Genomic DNA, 24,838 nt, shown 5'->3' on the forward strand with positions numbered 1-24,838 from the left:
TGGGATAAATTTGGCTCCATAGGTTCCATTGGAGCTGTGACAACCAACAGATGCAGAAGTGTGTGTGTTTGTGTGTGTGTGTGTGCAGGGTCCCTGACAATTTTACAGCCAGAATCGTTCTGGTTTAAGATATATTGACCTGTTCAAGGCCAGGCTGGACAGGGCTTGGAGCACCTGGTCCAGTGGAAGCTGTGCCTGCCCATGGCAGGAGGTTGGAATGAGGTGGTCTTGAATGTCCCTTCCAACCCAAACCATTCTGTGATTCTATGATCTGAGTGGTTCTGAGGACCAGAAAGTTCCAGAGAGGAGATGTGAGCATGTGCACCCCTCAGAGGACAGGCTTACCCACAGTGACAAGAGATGGGCTAATCAGCAGCTCTTTGGGCAGTAAGGGAAAAGAAAAACAAAATAAAACACTCAAAACCCCCCCTTATCTAGTAAGAGAGTCTTACCAGCAGCAGTGTAGTTGCTCCTTCACCGTATCAGCTCCCAAGGTGGGAGGAGCAGGGCTGCCATGGGCAGGACACTCACATTCACCCACAGCTCCATCCCAGCTTTTTCACAGGAAAAGATGTTTGTTGCCATCCCTCAGCGAGGTTGAAGGAAGCAAATGGGAATTAGGAATCATCACAGAGCTCTCCAGATCAACCTGCCCCGGGCTGAATCCTCAGGATTCCAGAAGGGCTGGAGCAGCCCTTGCCCACAGGAGGTCGGAGCAGATGACTGTGATCTGGCCTTGAAATCGATGGCTTTTAAACAGGCTATTCTATTACCATTACAATTTCCAGGGCTTTCTGTCCCTGCTTAGGCCGGATTGCCCAGGTGGAAGAAAGCAAACAAGCTAATGAGTTGTTGTGAGTCGTTAAGTGCAGGGGAGCTGCAGGCACAGGGACTCGAGTGTGTGTCGCAAATGTCATAATGTTTGGCTGTTACCCAGCAACTCCTGGAGGGGGTTGTCAGCTGAAAGCACTCATTTCGGACACCCTGAGGTTACATTTTCAGTCCGAGTCCCCAAATTGCAGCCCTCTGAGCAAAAAAGACTTCTTTCTGCAGTGGCGATTTTCGTTATTATCATTTTTGAAGCCCTCGCCGTAAATGAAATACCCCGTCTTTGGGAACACATTCAGGTGTGAGGGTCACAAAACAGGAATTTGGCTTCATGCTGAGGCGTTTGCTCTTCCCTGTGTTTTGGATGCTTTTTGAAAGGGGCTGCTGAGGTGGTGGGAGCTACCAGGTTGGCTGCCTTGCACTCTGTGATGCTGTTGCAGGCTCATTGTGGACCTTATCAGACAAGTTCTTGCTGCCTCACGAGCCCTGCAGGATTAGGATGTGGAGTTCATTTAAACTGGAAATGTTTAAACTGGGTCTAACTCTGGTATATATTGAGTAAGGTTGACAACTTGCACATATCCCCTGAAGACAAGCTGAGAAAGTTGGGGCAGTTCAACCTGGAGAAGACTTCAGGGAGAGCTTAGAGCCCCTTCCAGTACCTAAAGGGGTTCCAAGAGAGCTGGAGAGGGACTTTGGGCAAGGGCTTGGAGTGACAGGGTAAGGGGATAATGGTTTTAAACTAAGAGGTAGGCTTAGATTAGATGTTAGAAGGAAATTCTTTACTCAGAGGGTGGGGAGGCCCTGGCACAGGTTGCCCAGAGAAACTGTGGCTGCCCCTGGATCCCTGGAAGTGTTCAAGGCCAGGTTGGATGGGGCTCTGAGCAATCTGGGCTGGTGGAAGTTGTCCCTGCTTATGGCAGGGGTTAGAATTGAATGATCTTTAAGGTCCCTTCCAACCCATACCATTCTGTGATTCCGTAATTTGTTCCATACAGGATGAAATTATTCCCAGGCGTCTTTCATCTCTGTGTTCTGAAATGAACTCTTATTCCCAACAATGGTGATCCTTTCTCTATCCCAATACCAGAACTGAGTTTCTCCTCTCTTTCTAGAGCTCATCACACAGATATTTACCCCTTTTTGTTTCCTACTCACCTGCTGTACTGGTGCCTGCACACACAGACAGGGGGTTTATCCTCCTGTTTCCTGTGCCAAACTGCCTCTCACCTGGAAAATAAGACTAAAACCAGCCCCTCAGCTCTTCAGGCTATTCAGGAGATGAGTGATCATGAAGCAGGCATCAAGCCTGGGTGAGCCACATGCATTTGTTCCACACCCCATTGCTGTGCACAGGATGGTGGAACTGAGGATGAGGAGTCTAATGAAGGCACTTGGAGTGAGCTGGCAGGTCTTCCATCCGCCTGGGAATTTCAATTGCTTCTGAAAAATGTTCCCTCTGCTGCACTTTTCTCCCTTATTCAATGGGCATTTTCAGGGTGACCCAGGTCAGAGAGAAGGCATGGGGGAGGTGGAACATTTTCTATAGGATTTGAGATGCAGGATGACATCTCCCCATCTCCCACTTCCCTATAGAGTCATTCCCTGGCCAGGCATTGCTGCAGCTCCAAGAAGCACCTTTTTGTCAAAGGCCTCTGGAATTTCCTTTTTTTTCCCAGCCAAGTTGAACAGAAAGGTTCTTTCTTAAAAAAAAAAAAAAAAAGAAAGAAAAGGAAAAAAAAAAGAAAAAGAAGAAGTAATTCCTGCGTGCAATAAAAAGATACACTATCTGCTGAATGAAATATAAAGGCTTCACAGCAGCTGTCTCCTGAGTTTGCATTTACTGCTGCTCCTGATTGGAAGGCTTGATAAAGATAATGGGATTTTTACCTCCCTCCCCCTCTGCCTCCCTCTCTCTGGAAGGTGGAAGTGTAACAAATTGGATTGGAGTGTGTCTCTCCTTTGTGCTGGCTCTGCTCAGATCTGATGAGAGAGGGGACAGGGGCTGCCAGCGAGGACAGAGCTCACAGTGCTCACTTAGTGCTGTGGAGATGGATGGCAGGGTCACCTTTTCCCTTCCCATTCCCTCTGCATTTCCTTGCAGATTGTTGTGTGACCACCTGAGCTGACCCTCACAGAGAAGAGGAGCACAAAGTGGGACTGGGAAGAGCTGGGGGTCCTTTCCCTGTCATTGCTCAGATGCCTGATGAAGCAATTTGGTTTTGGCCAGGGCAAAATTGAAGCCAACGCTCTGAACATGCCCTGCAGCGTGTTTTCCTCCTTCTCTTGTGCTCTTAAGACTGTCCATTCCTCTTCCTCACAAGATCCCTCTCTGCAGGAAGGCCAAGGGAAAGGGCTTGGGAATCCCCTGTGTCCCTACAGGAGCACAAGAAGCTTGAGGGGACATTTCAGGATGTCCTCAGCTCCCCTGGAGCAGAGGGAAATCCGCTCTGAGGACTTTGTCCAGCCCTGGAATACAAATAAAGCACAGAGTGAGGAAAGCTGTGCCCACCCTCCCATCAGACCTCAAGACCAGGAACCTGTACATCCCTCCCAAAACACAATGTGAGTGTGTGTGTCTCTCCCTAAAGATGAATCAGGAGAGAGAAGGACCATAGGACCATGCAGAGCCATGAAGGAGAGAGGTCAAAGAGACACCAAACCCAAGGGAGCACAGGGAAGGCACAGAAAAGACACTCTGTGACAGCAGAATTGGCTTTGGTGCCCTGTGGGGCACTTTGTAAAAGCACCATTTCCCAGCCTGGCCCAAACTTGAGCATTTTGTGCTCTCCCAAGCGATATCTGGGACCAGTCAGCTTCCAGGAATCCTGCCCAGGAGGGAATGAGCAGAGAGCATCACCCTCAGACATCACAAGGATAATGTAGGTGAGGATCTGAGGGGCTGGAGCAGATGAAGGGCAGTTCAGGATCAGTGCTCAGCCAACACAACCTTTGCTTACTCTCTGAGTATCCCCAGCCAAAGTAACACCCAGCAATAAACACAGTTGGTGACCTCTTCCTGCTAATTTAAATGAATAATAAAGGCAAGTGCAGCTTTCCCAATGCATTTTAATTATGTGATAAGAAAACTGCTGAAACCAAAAGAAATTTGCAATGGTCCCTGCATTTTTGTATTAGGAAAAAACAAGCAAGGGTGGCAGGTGATGCTTCCATATCCAAGAGTTCATTTTAATTAACTCCTGCAAATGAATAGACTTTTTGCTTTGGCTCTGGTTGGATCACTGTGACTGAAAACATGACAGCCAAAAAAAGAGCTTTGAATGGTCCAGGTTGTGATTAGGCCACAGCTTTCCCTGGTGCCACCAGGTGACAGAACATTTCTCTCCTTTTGGCCATGTTTATGTTTTCCTGGCTTTAGGCAAGTCTGTGAGTGCTCTGTGGGGAAAGCTGTGACAATCCTCCACATGACCCCATGATCTTGGAAGTCTTTCCCAACCTTAATCACTCTATGATTCTATGGAGCATCCTTCAAGATTTGAGCAAAAAGTGGTACCCTGGGAAGTGTCAGGCTGCTCCAGTGCTGCAGGAGGAGAGGATTCACAATTTCATGGGAGAAGCTGGAGAACTGGATGTGGTCAGAAATAGGAGCCCTTCTGCCCATAGGCACGTCCTGAAGGCTGGTGGGGATTAAATCCTCCACAGAGAAGGGGTTGGATCTGTTTTTGACTCTTCTCCCTGTTGTGTCTCTGCTATGCCTGAAGCCAAGGGCTTCCTGCTCTCCATCCCTGCTGGATTTGAGATGCAGGAAGTGTTGTGTGAGCACTAGTGGAGATAAACTGAGCCCAGAACAGGCATTGGTGCTGTGCCCAGGGGAGCCCCCTCTGTGACTGGGTCATGGCAGGGACAAATACCTCAGATATTTATAAAGGCTGTGTCTGTGCTGATAAAGGAAAGAGAACCAAGGATGGATTTCTATCCCTGACACAAGTGACATTCACTCCTGTCCCATGGAACAAACACAAGCAAGGGCAGGTTGGTCTTGGAAATAGCCACGTTGGGGCAAGAACAGATATAAGAAATATAAATAAATTAAGAGTTAAGTGCTGTGAGTAACCAGAGTATAAAGGCAGGTTGTGGGCACAGGGATTGCCAGGGCTCTGTCCCTGTATCAAAACTCAATATCCCTGTTCTCCTCACAGAGTGGAGACAAGCAAGTGGGGCAAGGATGATCCTGCAGGATGAAGACATCACAACCAAGGTAGAGAACGACTGGAAGAGGCTCAACACCCTGGCACACTACCAGGTAACTGTGTGAGAGGGTGGGTGGGAATCAGATCAGCTCATAAAATAGAAAGGAGAAGGGCAAAATATTCTTTTGCTCAGGGAAGAGGAGGAATCAGCATCCCTGGAAGTGTTCAAAAAAAGATGTGGCACCTGGGGACATGTTAACAGTTGGACTTGATGGTCTTACAGGTCTTTTCTAACCTTGATGATTCTGTGATTTTATGACTACAAGATGCAGAGGTAGAGAATGGTTGAGTTGGCAATAAACTGGACAGACCCTCCATGCTGAATTTATCCAACCTGTTCCACTGTCCTTGTCAGAATTACTCAGAGGAGATAAAGCCAAGGGTAGGAAGGGTAGGAAAAAACCTTCTTTTTCTCTCAAAGGAGGGGCACCCCTGGTGAGCAAAGGGTGTGAAGAAGAAATGTGGTCATGAAGACACCACTGGTTAACATTTCTCATGTAGACAAAAAAACCCCAAGGCCTTCCATCCTCCTTTTTCCAATGCATCAGTGGCCTTCTAATCCCAGCAGAGTTCAGAAGGATGGAAGAGAGAAAAATGGAAAGAGGGAGTCTGACTGTCTGGAAGAAGGAGGTGGGAAACAGCATCAGTGGAGAACAGGGTGCAGTGGGGTTGTCACTGACCCAGGAACACTTGTTTTGAACCCCTGTCCTGGTCCTTGTGACCTCCTTTGGGACAGGTCTTACCTTCATCTCTGCATGACCTTGAAATCCACAGTAGAGAGCTAAAGAAGTCTGAAAATATCTTACACGAGTGGTAATTTAATAAAAAATGTAGTTTTAGTCAAAAGCTTCTTCCTTGGAAAAAAACCAAACAACAAGAAAAGCACCTCATTAAGTTTAATCCAATGCTGACAATTTTGTCCTTTCCTCAATCACACTTCAGCAATCTATGTTTCATAACAAGATTATTCTCTCTTTTCATTTAAGAGCTGACCTGAGGAGGCAGCAAGCAGTAATTTGAAAAGGAAACAAAACTTTTTCCTTCAGACTGACTGAAACATTGCTGACTTTTTTTTTTTTTCCCAGAGAGAACAGGGGCGTTTTCTATTTTATTTCAACAACAAACCAGGCATAATTTTCTTTCCTTCATGTGCTTTTTCCACTTATTTTTTTTTTGCTGCAGGCAATGAGCTCCCAGCTATAGGATGAGCTGTGGCAGAACAGACCCTCAGCTGCCAGGGAACACGGTTTCCTGGCTGTCCTGAGGGCTCACATGGATCGTGCTGGGACAGACACTGATATTCCTTTTTTTGCCTCAGTTTCCCCATCTTCAGTGTGGGGCTAAAACTACAAAGAGCCAATAATTGCCTTCAGTGATAGCTGAGGGGCTATTTAATTAGCCTCTGCAGTGCTTTGAAGATGAAAAACTCCATGCAAGTGCTAATTATTATTATTACACAGCCAAGAGTTAGACGTTGTTAGCGGGGGCTTTTTTCGCCCGTCTCGTTTTTGTGATGTCTTATTTATCACAGATGGTCCTGATATGGCTCTTTTAGCATTTCTGATATGGGACCCACATGTCTTGCTGGAGAAACGGGAGGTCTGGCTCATTTCAGAAAGCTCTGTGGCCTGTTGTAACACAATCCAATGGCACCCTGGAGCTCAGCCACTCCAAACCTGCTGCTTTTCCCTGTCTGACCCCCCCTGACACAGCAAAGGGAAAAGTTGTGGTGGTCACTCCAGTCCAGCAGTGGATTTGTCACATGGAAGGGGGAGAGACAGTGCATGGAGAGGTCAAAAGTGGAAAATCCAGACATCCATGTCTTCACTGGGCGCTCAGAGATCACCTGCAATCAAGGTGGAAGGAACAGAACATTTCCCATCAGGTTTATCATCCATGTGGGACAGCCAAAACCTGTTTGAAATTGCTCAGATGATTTTATTCTTCTCACACTCCTTTTCTGCACAAGAACTTCCTTGACAAGAACCTGTTGTCAGATTTACTGAGGTTAATGTAAAAACCATCCCTGGAAGTGTTTGAAAGGCCTCTGGATGTGGCCCTTGGTGACATGGTTGAGAGGTGACCATGGCACTGCTGGGTTAATGTTTGGACTCAGTGATCTTAAAAGCCTTTTCCAACCTAAATTATTCTCTGACTCACATTGTCATCACTGGGCTTTGAATCAGGGCCTGAATGGAGCAGAAATGTGTCATCAGTTGTCCCATTACCCAAGTGCAGGATTCTAATTGTGTAACAGCAGATTTTGTCCCTTTTTTATTAAAAAGACAACTCAATGAAGAAAGCTTTGGAAGCTTGGAGCCAAAACTACTTGTCCTGCCTACCCTGACAGTGGTTTGCATCTCAGTTTCTGCTGCCTTTGGCACGGTCCTCAGCCAGTTTTCAGAAGCTTATTGACCAAGCCCCTTTTCCTCTACAGGTGCCAGATGGATCTGTGGTAGCTTTAGTCTCCAAGCAAGTCACTGCCTACAATGCAGTCAACAACTCCACAGTCTCCAGGACGTCCGCCAGCAAGTATGGTAAGGATTTGTGTGCTCCTATGGACTGGGAGAGCTCTGGGGAAGAGATCCCAAACATTGTGGTGCTCACAAGACATGGAGCACCAGCAGGGAGGCTGACGGGCAGATGATTCCCTGATGAGATTGCTTGAGGAATGGCAGGAAGAGAGGATTCAGCCATCTAAAACTTTGGCATCTGGTTCAAGTTGTGGAGCCAAGCAGTTGGATTGCTCTTGGGAAGTTCTCCTCCCTCATTAATGAAAGGAGGAACCTTTTTAATTAGCTGCCCACACCTTAAATCAGTGGGTGTCACTCATAGAGTCTTGTATCAGTATATCCCAAGGTGGTGGATTGTTGTTCCCACTTTACCCATGAGACAACTGAGAATGAGAGAGCTGTGAAAGACAGACCAAGTGGAAACTCCTCTGTAGAGCCAAACAGGGACCTCTTGAATCTCCCTCACACCCTTACACACCTTTCTCCCCTGAGACAGAACTGCAGCCCAGGATGTGTCTCACTAAGGTGATGCTGGACAGCAAATCAAAACCTCTCTGATGTGCAACCAGAGCGCTGCAAAACCCCCCTCCAACCTGGATGCTGCTGTTATATCAATTTATTATTATTTTTAATTTATGAAAGCATCTCCAGTCCTTTTTCACTCCCTTTATCTTGGAAGGCAGAGTTCCTCAATGTCCAGAGGAACCCCCTTCCACTTTCTCCAAGGACATAAACGATCCACCAGGCCTTATTAATATTCATCCTCTTTGCCATGTTGTTGCAATTACTGAAAGACACAGTGACCTTTGAAAAGGAAGACTTGAGGGGGGTTAATTTCTGTTGGATTTCTTTAATTCTTTTGCCGTTTGATTTTTCAGGAGGAGGGAGTGGGGAAGGAGGCAGGGGGAGGAGAAGATGTGGTGGGTCAGAAGTGATTGTTAATTGCAATTAAGAAAACAACATCCAGAGAGAAAAAGGATATTCTATCTGATAATTAATATGTAGAGATTGGTAATGCATTAATGAGGCTGATTCAGATCTTGCTACAGAAAGGTGCAACACTTCTGTTAATTATGGTTGGAAAAGCCTGGATCTGCAGCATTGCTGGAAGGTCAGGGAGAGGGAAATGCCTTGTGCCATGACTCAGAGGCAAAGGGAGGTAAAATTTGGAGGCTAAAAGCCTTCTTGGAGAGGAAATTTGTGTGGGCCCACCTGGGGTTCTGGTTCATTTCTGCCAAAAATAAGATTTTGGAGCAGGGAGTGAAGTGGATGGGTGGGCAGGAATACTGGTTACCAGGAGTAACTGGTGTTGTCCAGGGCAGCGTCTGACACTGACAGTGCCAGTTGTCCAAGGCCAAAGATTTTGCCAGGGAACAAGATAAGAGGTAAAAAGTGTGGACAACTGGAAATCAGTGTTTGAACCTCATTTAATTTAATAGCACATTGACATCACACCTGGCTTGGCTGACACCCCTTGCCTTTCCCAAGCAAACTCACTCAGGTAATGCTTTGAAAAGCACCTAAGAGGTGTCATATCATTGGGATATTTCCCAAAAATCTCAATGGGAGAGCTCCTAGGGCTGAGAGCCCTCATCTCTCTCCGCAGAAAACATGATCCGTTACACGGGGAGCCCCGACAGCCTCCGGTCCCGAACCCCCATGATCACCCCCATGATCAACCCCGACGTGGAGAGCGGGGTCAAGATGTGGCACTTGGTGAAGAACCACGAGCACGGTGACCAAAAAGAGGGTGACAGGGGCAGCAAGATGGTTTCTGAGATCTACCTGACCAGACTTCTTGCCACCAAGGTACGTGGTGGGGGCGGGGAGGAGAGTTGGTTTGAGGCTGTGATGGAGTTTCTTGCCACCAGGGAACGAGAGACCACTCAAAGGATGCCAAAGGAGGATAAAGAGCAGAAGGAAATTGCTGCTCCAAGCACGTGGGGAAGGAGCTGGAACTTAGAAAGCAGAGTGAAAAAAGGGACACTGGAAAAAGAATGAAGAGTAAAGAATTCAGGGCCATGAGGCTGGTGGAGAGTCAGCACAGGGGGAGGGGCTGGGGATGTCGATTGTACTGGTTTGTAGTTTTGCCCAAAACTGAGCAAATGAAGAGCCAGGGAGTAAATGTGCCCAGCTCAGGTTCCAAGGCCTCACAGCCTGAAATGGGCTCCCATGCCAGAAACCTCTGAGTTATGTTGTACAAATCCTTCTTCTCCACCTTCCCCTAGGACAATAAAGACTTTAGTGCTGATGTCTTGGCAGGGGTTTAAGTTGAATGTGATGTCAATGGATGGCCAGCTCCAAGGAGTGCAGATCCCCCTGATCTGAGACATGGAAAGCTCAGGGGCTCCAAAGAGAAAGGACAGGTTAAGTCAGGTGGAAGCAGAGCAGGGACATCCTGAATGGAATCTCCAGACACATCCAGAGTTCTGACTATTTATTATTTTTAGTCAGAGTGTGAATAGGCACAAACACAATTTCATGTGTTCGTGCAAATGCCATCTGAGTTCAGACCCCCATCACTTGTTTAAGTCCTACCTTACAGTTTTATCTGCACATGAATTCCTCAACTCATTTTACCTCTGACGTCTCACTCTCCCTGCAGCCTCACTCAAGCTGACTGTGTTAGAGAGGGATTTGGAGATAAAGTGGCTTTGTCTTTAGCCCCTGGTACCTGCCCCATTCCCTGGCATCAAGATGCTTTTATGGATCACACAACTAAAAGAAAATGATGCTCCCCAGGGCTCTGGCCCCAGCTGGTGTAAACCAGCAAGCAATGGAGCAGTGCTGATTTCCACTGTCTGGGGATATGCCCCCTATGCCACCACTGAACTGCTTTTGCTTTGTGTTCTGGGTCACAAATTCAACACTTGGGTTGTGGGTTGATTTGGTTTTCTTGTGGAAATGGCAGGAAAGCAGCTGCAAGACCTGCACAGAAACAGACAAAGTAGGAGGGTTGGGGGTTTATTGTTTCCCCTCTTGGGTTAAACAATTTTCTTTTCCCATCATGACCATTTGAGGGAGGGAAATGGGAGAGAGAGCAATTGCTGGTAATACAATCCCCAGGAATACTTAGTTAAACTGACAGTGATTTTTATTCTGGTAAATCCCTGACCTCTGAGACCCAGAGTCTCCTGCCTAAAAGCCTCAGAGGTTTTCTTTGTGTTTGTGTGGGTGAGCACGTAGAGAACTAATTCCCCGCAGCAACTGAACCTGAGGGCAGCTCCTCCATGTCAGAGCAACAAGATTTCCCCTCAGGGGCCCTTTCTGAGTCACACATGTGCTGTAGGGCTTTACTCACCCTGTAGGAGTTCACACAAGGTGCCTCTGTTGGTTTCCCAAAGAATAAATCAAGTGGTGAATCAGCCAGAGACATCAGCTTTCTAATTAAGTGTTTGTACCTCTATGTAAACTCGAGCCACTCTGGTGGAACCTGGTGCTTTGTTTCTAGAAAGGAGATATTTCTTTCCCAGGTCTGCAGAGAAGAAAGAGAAGAATTTTACTTTTCAGAAGAGGAAATTTTGCACATCAGGAACTGTTTGTTGGAGATTCGATTATTTTTTGGTTATTTTCACAGCCATGTGGTTTGTTTGCCTATGAAGCTCTGGTGGCAGAGAAAACACGCCTTGCCTGGTTCTCCCCAAAACCCAGCCCAAAGTTCCTCTGCTGCCTCTCTGTCCAACTCTCTGATATTCCAGCTCCTCTCCTTCTTGCTAAAGGTCAATTATCCTTATCAGGGTAGTTTTCCAAGCCCAGGATTTGAGATTCTCCTCTCAAAGGAGCAGTGGGCATTCCTGAGCTCTGCAGAGTAGTGCATGGCAGATCCATGCATTGCTTTTAGGATTTGCCTTAGTCCCATGCCAGTGGACTGTAAAAAATGAGGAGGCCTCTTGGGAATTAAGAAGAAGTTTGCCTTATTTACTAAACCAGTTACACATGTAAACCAGCTGCCTCTCTCTAGGTACTCTTGTCCTATTTGTCTCAATGACACCTTCTGCTGTGCTCTACAGCCACCTGACTTCTATTCCCAGCTTAAAAAATGGCCCTGGGTGAAAAGTCAGCCTAGAAAATGGCTGGTTTTTGTCTCATGAGTGCACTAAAGCGGTTGGAGATGGGATGCAGAGGAGAGGAATCTCACTGGAAGCAAAGCAGGGCCTCTCCATCACCATGTACCTGAGATGGAGGAAGGTGTCCCACCTCAGCTCAGCCACCTTCCAGGCAGGGAATGCTCAGAGCAGGGAGGGGAGGGAGCACATCTGGACCTGGCTGACAACCAGGTGTAGGTGGTTATCATGACAACTGTATTGAAATTCCCAAATCATGTCACGTTTAACTGACATTTCATGGCTCCCATTTTCCGCTCACACCCTCAGTGATCCACAGACACGCTCTGTTTCCAGGGAGGTACCAAAACTCAGCCTCCTCTTCCCACTTGTTGTCTCACGTTCCTCTTCCCTTCCTCCTCCCAACAGGGCACCCTCCAGAAGTTTGTAGATGACCTCTTTGAGACCATCTTCAGCACTGCCCACCGTGGCAGTGCCCTCCCCCTGGCCATCAAGTACATGTTTGATTTCCTGGATGAGCAGGCTGACAAACACAACATCCACGACCCCCACGTGAGGCACACCTGGAAGAGCAACTGGTGAGTGACACACCCCAGTATGGCCCAGCACCAGGCACTGGGCTGGAAGGAGAGTAAAGGAACGTGTGGTTTGGAATCTGGCTGCTGGGGGAGATGAGGAGCCTGGTGTGGGATTCAGAGCACCAAGTTTTCACGAGTCAGAATATCCCAGAATCTAAATGATTCTCCCAAGGATGGAGAACTTTGGCTGAACAGGCCCAAGTTTGCCTGTATTCCATGGGAATGGCAGCATTTTTGTGGCATTTCATGTGGAAAAATGCTATAGTGTAAACTGCTGCAGTGCCCAGGACCGTGGGAATACCTAGGGAGGTGTGGGAGAGGATTCAGCACCACTGTCTTCATCTAGACAGGGTGTTTGAATTCCCACTGTGTTTGAATTCCCACTGTAGTCAGGATGGGGCTTAAAGCTCCACTTGTTTGCCCACACAGAGGTGTCTAGTGCCAGCTGGGATTTTTTTAAGATATCCCAGATGTGCACGGGGAATGTGCAGCACCCACAGGAGACCGTCCTGGGTGGCAGCTGGAGGCCAGGAGAGCATCTCCAATGGTACTGAGCATTTAAAGGGTCTGGAGGTGGATGTGAGTCTCCTTTGGAGTGAGTGACAAAGTGTGACATCAGTGACAAAGTGTGACATCAGCCCCTGCTCTCATCAGGCCTCTCCTCATATATGTAACAGGACAGTGGGGAAAAACCAGGATCGGTGGAGAAAAACCTCCTCTCTGCTGAGTCTCCCTTCTGGAAAGACATCCCTGGGGAATCACTCCCTCCCCTTCTCCTGTGCAAATACAGGGACTATGAAAGGAACAGCAGAGGAGAGCCATGGGGCTCCCAGCTCATGCATTTTTTCCCTTTCCCAGCCATGCTGATGGCAGATCGTCACAGGCAGTGACATAAAAAAAGAAACCCCACGCACCAAAGAGGCTTTCAACTAATGAAACATTAGCATATTATTAACATTATCTGCGGCACTAATCTAAGGCTGATTGCAGCCACTCAGACTAAATGAGCAGGAGGTTTGTTTAAGGGGGGAGGGGGGAAGGCAGTGTGTGTGTGTGTGCCTGTGTGTGTGGAGGAAGGGGCAGTCTGGAGAAATCTGTTCAATCAGGTTAAATTAACTCAAAAATCACATCAGGGGCTCTGAGGGCCATCACCCCAAGCCCTTTCCTGCACTCGGGGTCACACACGTGGACTCTGCTCATCTTCATGCTGGCTGTGCCTGTCATCCAAACACCTGCAGAAGGACTTTTGCAGGGGTCACTCAGCCACCTCCTCCTCCAACTGATGATTCTCCATCCCCAACCTAAAATGTTTTCCCCCACAACTCCATCAGGTCTCATTGTCATTCTTTACTCATTGTTTACTCAGAGGGTGGGGAGGCCCTGGCCCAGCTTGCCCAGAGAAGCTGTGGATTCCCCATCCCTGGAAGTGTCCAAGGCCAGGTTGGACCAGGCTTTCAGCAATCTGGGATAGGTCAAGGTGTCCGTGCTCATGGCAGGGGTTAGAACTGGATGATCTTTAAGGTCCCTTTCCACCCAAACCATTCTATAATTCTCCAATTTCCAGCATCTCCCACTTCTCCTGAACCTCGCAGGCAGGATTCCCTGTGTGGGGCTTCTCTTACATTTGTTCTGTAGTTTTTTGGCTCAGGAGAACACAAAGTGGTTTAGGAAAACATGGTGTCATCCCTCTATCAGGACATGTTAAACTGCCTGTTGTAACCCAAAATTTATCACATTTGGAGCTGAATTTTTTACAGTGAACACATGGGGGTAATGAGCAAATGGAAGGAACTGGAGAGTTTAGCTGGAATATCAGGAGAATTTGTTGAGCTGAATAACATCCTCCTCTTGGGAAGGTGCAGAGAGTGAAGGTTGGCTTAACATTCTGCCTGACAGAGAGACAAGAGCTGGGCTCTGTGATCAGTGACACATCTCAGCTCCTAGGCCATGATCACTTGAATGCCTTTGCCCCGACAAAAAGGCTTGAGGCAAAGGCTGGAGGTTGATACCTCGGGGCATCTCATCCAAATGAACCTCTCTTTTGAAAAAAAGTGGAAGGGAGAAAGGGCTTTGGATTGCAATTGGAATAACATTTCCTTGGTTAGGGCAGATAGATTTTCATTTCAAAGGCTGCAATGCTTGTTTCCCAGTTCCTCTTTTTTTTTCCTTGAGGCAACAGGGTTTTCCCTGTCATGTAGCAACTGCTTCATGCCCAATGTGCTGGGATCATTTGCAGCCTTGGGTTTGAGCAGTGGATTGTGACAGTACACGGTGTCCACAGCACACAGTGCACACCATGAACATTCCCAGCCTCATCCTGGGAGCTCTACCTACTCCTCTTCCCACGGGGTTGCTATGAGGGCTAAAAGCCAAGTCCCCTCAATGACAAATGTTTAGAATCACAGAATGGTTTGGGTTGGAAGGGACCTTAATGATCCTCCAATTCCAGCCCCCTGCCATGGGCAGGGACACCTTCCACTAGACCAGGTTGCTCAAAGCCCTGTCCAACCTTGCTTTGAACACTTCCAGGGATGTGGCAACCTGTTCCTGTGCCTCACCACCCTTACCATCCATAAGTTTTATGGATGCAGTGCCTGTGTTTGTGTGATGAAGCAACAAATAGGGGCCAAATTACATTGCAACTTGATGTATAGAAGCTTGGAAGCATTGTCCTCACCTCAGTTATCATGGGATCACAGAATCACACAATCAACCAGGGTGAAAAAAGCCCTCTGAAATCATTGAATCCAAACTGTGACCCAAAACCACCTTGTCACCCAGACCATGGCACTGAGTGCCTCATCCAGTCTCTTCTTAAATACCTCCAGGGACGGTCACTCCACCACCTCCCTGGGCAGCCCATTCCAATGTCCGATCGCTCCCATTAATTTATGTGCAACTTTAATAAGATTGTATTGACTTAAAGACTGACAGAATCTGCCCTGTGAGGATAACAGGGAGCAAAGCCACTCCCGAGGTGACTCCACTGCTGTCCCTGGAGTGTAGGGGAGGAATTTATTTTCCATCAAGCTTATCCTGAAATTCTCATCTCCGCACCATGATTTTTGATTTCCACCCACCATTTACCATTGTAACCCCACGCAACAAAGCCTGTGAGCTGTGCCCTGACTGTCTTACCCCTCTTGCAGCCTCCCCTTAAGGTTCTGGGTCAACATGATCAAGAACCCACAGTTTGTCTTCGACATCCACAAAAACAGCATCACAGACGCCTGTCTGTCCGTGGTGGCCCAGACCTTCATGGACTCCTGTTCCACCTCAGAGCACCGGCTGGGCAAAGACTCCCCCTCCAACAAGCTCCTCTACGCCAAGGACATCCCCAGCTACAAGAACTGGGTGGAAAGGTGAGTTTTAGACCGAGAAATAGGAATGACATAAGTGATTCAGCAAGGCCCTGCTTCATGATACCAGGAGGTGTCATCCCTGTTGCCTTTTGGAGATGCCTCTGGGTTTTTTTTCTTTGGGTTTTGCCAGGCAGAAATCTCCATGTCAGCCTTTTGTTCCCACGTGCCTCGCAGCAGAGATGGGAATTTAATTAGAGGTGTGAAAGAAGGTGTTTGCCATTATTGTATCTCTTGAGGAGAAACTGTTGAGAAGCTGTAGAGGGAGGAAGGAAGGGGAGGTGATGTGTTTGAGCCCTGTGAAGTAAATGGGCTTCTAAGTCTTTCCACACAGACCAGAAGTGGTTTGCTGTTCTCAGCATCGTTGTGACAGTCCCCACACTGCCTAGATCCCGTGGGACATACAATTATCTCCCAGTAACTCCCCTTGAAGGCTATTCTGTGCTTTGAGTGAGATGCCAGAAGACTGACAAGCTGGTGACTGAAGCTCTGCAGGTGTTTTCTGAAAGGTCACAGGTCTTTCCAAGCGTTTTATCCACATCTGCAAGACCTGTGGCTCCACTGTTCAGTCTCCTGTGGCTCTACTGTTCAATCTCATGTGCTGAAAGTCAGTGTCTGGCAAAGCTGCTCCACAGGGAGCACAACCAAAACAACTATTCCTGCAGCGTGTTGGAACTTCAGTTTCTGCAAGGTTTGCCCCAGGAAAAACCACCAGCCCATCCTGCACTCCATTCAGTGGGATCCTTTCTGCTGGAGGAAGCTTTGCAGCAGTCGATCTGTGCTTTGCTTTCCAAGGCTCTCCTGGTGTTACTGACAGGTTTGGGACCTGCACAGGTGCAGAATGGTTGTTCTTTTTTAATACAAAGGCAGGTTTATCTTACAGATCATTCCTGTACAATGCACCCAGATTTCAGCAATGATTTCTCTGGGTGACTTCACAGGGATGGCCTAAAACTGATATCGTGTCATGCAGGTTATAGGAGACCTCTGCTGCTGTAGACACCTCACACTGCTCTATAAATCCCTGTATTTCCTTTGGTGAGGATGGTTTTCTCTCATTTTGTCAAAGAGGAGTGTGAATGATCAAAGAGCTCTGTCCCTTGGTTGGCACAAGGCAGCATTTTTCCCAACGATTCTCCCATTGGTGTGTGATTTGCCTGGACAATTATTTTTAGATGTGGTTAAACACTTCAGCAAACGTGGTTTCTAGGCAACCTGTAAGGCTCTCACAAGCTACCTTGCTTAATTATGACCTACTTCTGGTACTGTGTCCAAGTTCCTTAGTATGTATTGAGGCTGATTGCTGGATTGACCTGGATAACGGGAAGGAAGTATTTGAGGTTTATCTACAAATCAAGTTTGCACCAACAGTGACCCAAAGGTGTCACACTCCAGTGATGCTTTAACAACATTCTTTGTGTGTGGTTGTTTTCTGTGGACAAATACTTTGTTTGACAGATGAACCTGGTTGATTTTTATCTTTGGAGAAGGTACATTTGAGTGACAGAGGTACAGAAGTGGAGAATAGGAATTTCCTTGTGCAGCACCTTTTTTTCCCTCACTAGATAAAGAAAAGGAGCAGTTTCTATTTTGTTTTTTTCAGTATTGATTTCACTTTTACAACTTTTTGGAGCTAAATAATGGTGCCCAGTGATCTTCAGCAGTAGGTGCTGCATTTCCTTGGAAGTTTTCCCAAACAACTGCTACAGTGTCCAAGTTCCTTAGTATGTATTGAGGCTGATTGCTGGATTGACCTGAATAATGGGAAGGTAATGTTTGAGATTCATTTAGAAATCAGGTTTGCACCAATACTGACCCAAAGATGTCATTCTCCAGTGATGCTTTAACAATATTCTTTGACTGTGGTTGTTTTCTGTGGACAAATACTTTGTTTGACGGATGAACCTGGTTGATTTTTATCTTTGGAGATTGCACATTTGAGTGACAAACTGAGGTACAGAAGCAGAGAATGGTATATTTTTCTGTGGATTAAAAAAAAAGGCTGCAGTTTCTGATTTTGTTTTTCCAGTATTGATTTCAATTCACGACTCTTTGGAGCTAAATCCTGGTGCCCAGTGATCCTCAGCAATAGGTGCTGCATTTCCTTGGAAGTTTTCCCAAACAACTGGGTTTGCAAACGAGGTACATAACACCTCCTGCTGCTCCTAAACATCACTGGATGTCTGACCCCAGCATGTGCTGCGTTGTTTTCTGCACTCATGTCTGACAACTTGAACTGAAGCCCAAGGGGAGGCTGTGGGGTTTGGAATATGGTTACAGCTTCTTCCCTGCTTGTATTTTTGTGTGTCAGATCCACTGACTCAAGGCAGTGGCACCTGGATGCCGTGGTAGATGAAAGAAAAAACATCTCAGGGATGAATAAAATATAATTTCAGTTCTACCCTGAGCTAATTAATTCCTTTTCTCCATTCTGCAATTGTGCTTTGAGGGAGTTATTCCAAATCCAAAGGCTTCCAGTCCTGGTTGGAGCTATTTCTGTAGTCAGCATCAGCTGGAGGAGGCATCCTTCAAGACCACTAGATTTCTTCAAAGGGTGAATCAGGAGATAAAAAGATTTTTCAGTCATGGAGTTTAAGAAGTGGTTGAGTAAATCAGAAGAACCTGAAATCAAATGAACTTCTTTGATGAAGAAGAAACTCTAAGAGGGTAATTAGGCAGTGGGAGATTGTACCCAACTCAGAGACACTCTGGAGTAAAGAGAGACTCTTGGCTTTTAAGGAGCTGTTGGAATGGAGCTGAGCTGGGTCACTCCAAACCATCCCTTTGACAAACTGGTTCCTTCGTGTGGAATGTGCCTTCAGGACTCCCGAAACTCAGAGCAGGGAATGACCTTGGCATAAGAAGCGGGAATGGGTGAAAGTACCTTCCTCCAATCCTTCAAACATTGGTTTTCAACCTCTTCAGGCTGTGAATGTACATTGAGAGGGGAAAAGTTACAAAATCTGGTCTGACCAGTGGTCAACTTCCATGCAGGAGTCACCTGGAAATTTGATTCTGAAAGATTTCAATAGCAAGACCATCAGGAATCTTTTTCAGTGGTTTTATTTATTTGTTTGGCTCATGGAAGGATTTTCTCATATTTTCAGTTACTTGTTTGTGATGATTCAAGAGTTGGGTTCAGAATTAGGACTCATGACAACTACTAATCCAAAAGTTTTAAAATTTACCAATTTACCAATTTTTGCAATTCCGTGTCGCCTTCATGGAAAACTATAAAGGATATTGAGAATTTCCATGACATTCTGAGAGGTTGGTTGTTTTAGTGCCCATTTCTATGATTATCAGAGGCAATGGATTTGCTGACAACAGCAAGAAAGAAATTATTGTGCCTCACTTAAGTCTAGTTGAAGCTGTCCCTGCTCGTTGTAGGGGGACTAGATGACCTTTAAAGGTCCCTTCCAACCCAAACCATTCCATAATTCTGTGATAGTCCTTTACAACACTATTGGAAGCAGGGGTGGACTCTGCCTGCTGAAACAATCCTGCCGAGAAATCCTGGCTTTGGGGGAAAAACAAGTTGACTGTTCAAAATTATACCCCCAGAGCTGAGAACTCCTGGTTGAGAAGTGTCACTTTGCAGCCGCATCTTGGGTTTCCTGCTGCAGGAGACGAGGCCTGGTGAGGCAGGAGAATTAACCCAGGAAATGGGGACAGGCTATTTGACTTTTGTTGAAGCCGTGAAGAGCCAGGCTGCAGTTCTAAAACAAAGTGGAGGCTTTTCAATTATCATTATATGAGTCTATTGAAAAAAAAAATTAAAAAAAGAAAAAGAGGAAAAGAATGGGAACGGTGGAGCAGAATCTCGTCTGACTTCAGTTGGTAAAACTCCATAGGCTTTGCTGAATTTACATTAGAGCAGCTTCAGATCTGCATCTTTTCAAGTTTACTTCAAATGTCCCCTTTGAGCCAGGAAATCTGGAGAACTTGGGAGCATTTGATGCAATCCCCAAGCAATACAAAGGGGAGCCTGTTCTAATTGGGGCTGTCTCATTAGCATTCAACACCACACTGAAAAGATGACAAAGGGCTGTGGCTGACCTTTCATTTCTCTCCATGCTGCCAAGCTTATGATAACACTTGTTTGAACTTCATTAACACCATTTAATTGCCTGCATCACAATCAATATGATGTTTCCCTACCGAAGCCTGGCACGGAGACAGGGATGTGGGAGACTGGAAAGGGGCAGAGCACAAAAAGCAGAAGCCAAAGAGTATTTCCATTTCACACTGGTGCCCAAAATACCTGCAGTGCTGCAAGGAGAGGAACTGGTGCTTTTTTTTCCTCACCCCTGCAGGGACTTGGTCTCCTTTTGGCTGCCCACTGTGCATTGAAAAGAGCCCCTCAAAGAAAAACTGAAAGTCAATGGAGACATCACAAGTATTCTTAACAGCTTAAGAGTCATCCAGCGAAGACCATTTCAAATTAGGCCTGCCAGGATCAGGACTAAAAGAAGTTTGAAGGGATATGTGGGATTCAGAGTTGTAACACCTGCATGTTATCATGGTAACCTGGGTGCAAACACTGCCTGACTGAGCTGGTGGTACCCAGGTCCTGTGTCCATGGTCTCACCTACTTGTTTTTCCTTGCACAGGCACAGTGATAGGACAAGGGGAATGGTTTTAAAGTAAAAGGGAGAGATTTAGGCACAATTTAGGAAGAAATTCTTTACTCTGAGGGTGGTGAGGCCCTGGCACAGGTTGCCCAGAGAAGCTGTGGCTGCCCCATCCCTGGAAGTGTTCAAGGCCAGGTTGGATGGGGCTTGGAGCAACCTGGGCTAGTGGAAGGTGTTCCTGCCTGTGACAGGGGGTGGGACTGGATGATCTTTAAGGTCTCTTCCCACCCAAACCATCCTATGATTCTGTGATTCCTGAAGCACCTATGATTTACATGCCATTAGTTTTAGATGTCAGGTCTTAGGCTTGTTAGAAAATGCTTTGGGAGTGTTTTTGTAATGCAGAAAACAGCAAGTCTGTACCGATTCATGATCTAACCTACAGGGTGTGTCAGCTTGTGGTGTTAGGACTCTCTATTCACTAGAAGGTCTCCACCTGTGCAGTGCTTGATGTCTGTTGGCCCCTTTGCAGCCAACTTTAGGGGAAAAAAAACCCCCAACAATTGGACTAGTTTAATACAATAAAGGTTATAAGTTTCATGCACCCAAACATTGTAAGTTATTGAGGTTTTAAGCAGAAACTCCAAGGCCTTAAAAAAGAGCATCGTATGACAGGTGCAAATCCTGGCTCTACTTTAGAAAACACAGACCTCTGTGTCTCATTCCTCTGCCAGAAAGAAGGCTCCAACTATTGCATACCAAGGGTCAAGGCAGGGGGTGTTGTCAGCAGAGATAATAAAAAACAGTGCTGGAAGGGGCCTCAGGAGGTCAACCCGATCAGCTCCTGCCTCAGGGCAGGATCAGCTCTGTCTAAAGCCTTCCTGACAGGTGCTTGTCTACCCCTTTCTTAAAGGCCTCCAACAACAGAGCCTCTGCTGTCCTCAGACAATCCATTCCTGTGCTTCCCTGTCCTTCCCATCCCAGTGTTTTCCCTCATGGCCAGCCAAAATCTTCCTGGCTGTAATTAGAGGCCAGGTCACATCATCCCATCCCCAGTGTAGGGGGTGCAGCTCATTCCCTGCCTCTCTGGGGCAGGTTTTGGTGCATCTGAAGACTGTTCACTAGCCTTTTCTTCACTTTTTATCTCAAAAAAAACCAAACCAAAACCTGATGTTTTCTCATCACAGTAACATGCTGTTCTTCCACGGTGCAGTTTTCAGCAGGCAGGGTGAAAATGTATCCTCTTGTCGAGGGTACAGCCCCACACATCCTCTGCACTGAGGTGATGCTGGATGATTTTCCCTCCCAGAGAAACTGCCTGTGCACCAATTCACTCTTCAGCCATTTAATCAATGCTGTCCATCAATTTTCCACTCTTTATTCGGAGCTGAAAAGCAGCAGGAAAAGCCATGCACAGGCAAAATAAAATCATTGCCCTACCTAGGGTTTGCATACACAGATAGAATCGTTCCCTAAATTCCCTAAAGCACTTCAAGGCAAATCTCTGGAAGTACTGACAGGTCTTCAGCTAATTTTGGATGCTTTTTGCTCAGATGTCATGCTGGTACTGCCAAAGTCCAACCAGTGTCCAACAGCCTGGCCTTAAACCTCTCCCTGGAATAGGGTCAGTCTGGGCTAACAGTCCTGTGACTGACTGTGGCTGAATCCTGGAATGGTTTGGGTGGGAAGAGATCTTAAAGATCGTCTCATTCCAGCCCCCTGCCGTGGGCAGGGACACCTTCCACTAGACCAGGTTGCTCCAAGCCCTGTACAAGCTGGCCTTGAACACTTCCAGGGATGGGGCATCCACAATTTCCCTGGGCAGTCTGTGCCAGGGCCTCATCCAGCAGCTCAGATGCTTCCCAGGAAGCTAAACCCGCCGTTCTGTGTCAAAATGAGAACTGACAGCGTGTCCTTGCATTGCCTCACTTCATCCCATAAAAAAGCTGGCCACTAGGTTGTTCCCAAGCTTTCCATCAGCCCTTCCCTGCTTTAGCAGTCCCCCATATCCCTTTCAAGCATCTTTTCCTCCTCCAGTGGTCTGGGTACAGCCGGCTATTGCATAACCCTAATTATGTGATTGCTGTAATTGCTCTGCCGTCTGCAGCTCATGGATTCGTTACAAGCTTTTCATATGCTAAAATGATTATTAATGAGCGCAGTCCCAACCCAGCGACAAACAACAACCACGACAAAAAGATCTTTTGGAAGGCAATTAGCTCCATGCTAAGCTGCCTAAACCATGGGCTGGGCTGGAAAATTTCAGGCTGGAGAGGAAGCACTGGCAACATGGCTTTTCTCTTCTCTTTTGTTGAGTTAATGAGTTACTGAGTGGCAGCAGGCACAGTTATTCTGGTGAAACAGCTCCCCTAAGGAGCCTTTCCAGGTTGGTAGTGAAGGAAAGAGCATTTACCTCTGGATAAACATGTATTCCCAGGTCATTGTGATGTATTCCCAGGTCGCTGTCGTGTTGCTTTCCTTGGGAAAACAAAGCAAAACAAAAGAAAACAAAGGCAACTCAAGGAAAGAGGAGGTTGTGGAACAAAAAAGAACAATTATTCTTTAGAACTCTATACTGGTGCATCCCAAATCCTTCTCCATATTTCAGTGGCACTGGATGGTCTCATGGGCTCTCCACTCCAAGCCAGGCTGGGGTTGAGTTGCTGTGCTAAAATGATACCTGTGAGGTCACATCCCAAGGCCTGGTTACCCTCACACCCTCCATCTGAGCTGATGATGTGCTGGAATGATGAATTTACCCCAGCTCCTCATGACTTTTATTGCTTCTGAAATCTAATGAACAAATTTCCTGTCATATCAGAGGATAAACAGCCTTGAGGTAAGAATGGAGGCTGTTCCTGGGACTCAGAGGAAACTCGAACACATTAGGCTGGATCTTTTGATTTGTGGCTAAGGATCTTCTGGAAACACCTGGGAAAGGATCCACTGGAGATAACCAAAACTGGAGAACGGGAGCAGCAGCAAGTGAGGCACATCTGACCAAGTAGTCACTGTCTTCTACTTCAGACTCTCACTCTGACCCTTTGGGTGCAGGTTAAGCTGAATTTGCTGCATTGCCACCTTTCTGTCTCATTCAGAGGGAATCTGGTTTAGTCTTGTGTTCCCAGCCTCCTGCTGGCTTTGGAAGTGTGAGCCAACGACCTGTCCACATCTCAGGTGAGATCTGAGCCCTCAGCTTGGTGTTGCTCACAGGTGACAGAGCATCCCATTCCCCCTGGAATTACCTTACAGCTCTGCTCTGGTGTGAGGGAGAGCTGTCAGCTGCAGGGTCGGGGGGAAGCAGCACACAGACTGCAAATTCCAGCAGTGGAAGTGCGAGGACCTCTGGGGTTTGGTGACAGCTTTTGCATTAGGGGGATGCAAATGGCAGAGAGGCCCTAAGTACCTCTGAGGATCCCGGCTCAAATAGAAGGTAAATAAAGACTCAGCAGGGATGTTGTCATCCCCCTGCTAGGCTGCTTTAATATACACATCCATCATTTCTTTAGAGAGTGCAATGATGGCTTCATTAGAAACTCTTCTGTGTAAATAAGTCATTGGGCCACTGCAGAATTCGGGTGGAAGGATGTTATGTCTTCTCCCACAGATAGGTTTGGTTATTGATACAATGCTTTTTTCCTCCCTTCTTCTTCTTTTATTTTTGCCACGAAACACATTCCCACAATATCTTAGCATGCAGCCTTAATGGGAAATGACTGCTCAGGTGTGTGATGCCAGGGAATTGAGTCTGGAGACCAGGACACTTTGGTCTGATGGTGGGTAATGGCCTGTGAACCCAGAACATTGAGATCACAGCTGGAGAGTCTGTCATGGCCACGGAGGCCTCCAGGCCCTGAAACTCTGATTCTCAAAACTCAGATCTGTGCATCCCATCCCTGGCTCCAGGGAGCATTTCCTGCTGCTTTTCCTTGCTCAGATGAGTCATGGGAGTGTTGTGATGCTGGAAAATGATCTCTGAAGGGCTGGAAAGGGATAGGGAGCTTTCAGATCCTCGTGAGTCACAGACTCAAGAGGCTGCTGCTACCAGGTGGAAGGGAAACAGGACAAACTTGGAGAAGCAGATGATAAGTGTCTGTTCTCTGCTTTTTGGGAGCAGCCTGTCCCTACACCCACCACCCTGCCACCATTTGATGACAGCTGAACAAGAGAGGGAAGGGAACATTTCGACTGGTTGTCAGAGCCAGACTGGCACCTCTGCTTTCCTCCACCTGCCTCGTTTATTTTTGCTGTGATTTAAGCCCCTTCCCTTCTCATTTCACTCACCAGAGGGTGCCAGTCAATATTCACAAGGAGCTGGGCTCTTCTCCATGGACTCTTCTCCATGGGCTCTTCTAAGACACCATAAATCAACGCATTTCACTGCATTGCAGCCTGTTTTCCCCACAAGTCTGTCAACTGTGCTGGTTGCCCGTGTTTGTAGGGGTTTTTTGGATGCCCAGGCACACCTTGCTTTTTGGCCATAGGATTCCTTGTTTTCTCAGCAATGTCACAGATGCCACCAGTTCCTGACGCTCTTGTCCACGTAGCACAGATCTGATTTTGGCCAGCAGCTGATGCTGAGACTTGTTTGAGTTTTTCTGGAAGTAGTAAAGGTCTAGAAATATTCATTCATCCTGCTCACCATCTCCTCCTGGAGGTAGTTCTGCAGGGAAGGTCCTCTTGGCATCTCTAAATGCCTCCTTTACTCACA

At 47.0% G+C, this 24,838-nt stretch overlaps 1 protein-coding gene across 4 annotated transcripts in view; it reads left to right on the forward strand.

Annotated features, from left to right (window-relative positions):
* Window positions 1-24,838, forward strand: part of PLXNA4 (plexin A4) — a 451,641-nt gene that overhangs the window by 417,931 nt on the left and 8,872 nt on the right. For all 4 annotated transcript variants that reach the window (XM_027702477.1, XM_027702478.1, XM_027702480.1 and 1 more), the window contains 5 exons: window positions 4,989-5,092; window positions 7,477-7,576; window positions 9,159-9,361; window positions 12,025-12,194; window positions 15,344-15,556. In XM_027702477.1, the coding sequence (XP_027558278.1) occupies window positions 4,989-5,092; window positions 7,477-7,576; window positions 9,159-9,361; window positions 12,025-12,194; window positions 15,344-15,556 (790 nt within the window). The remainder of the gene's footprint in view (window positions 1-4,988; window positions 5,093-7,476; window positions 7,577-9,158; window positions 9,362-12,024; window positions 12,195-15,343; window positions 15,557-24,838) is intronic.

This window comes from Neopelma chrysocephalum, unplaced genomic scaffold, assembly GCF_003984885.1.
Source record: "Neopelma chrysocephalum unplaced genomic scaffold, ASM398488v2 Primary Assembly neopelma1_187, whole genome shotgun sequence".
Classification (NCBI taxonomy): Eukaryota; Metazoa; Chordata; class Aves; order Passeriformes; family Pipridae; genus Neopelma; species Neopelma chrysocephalum.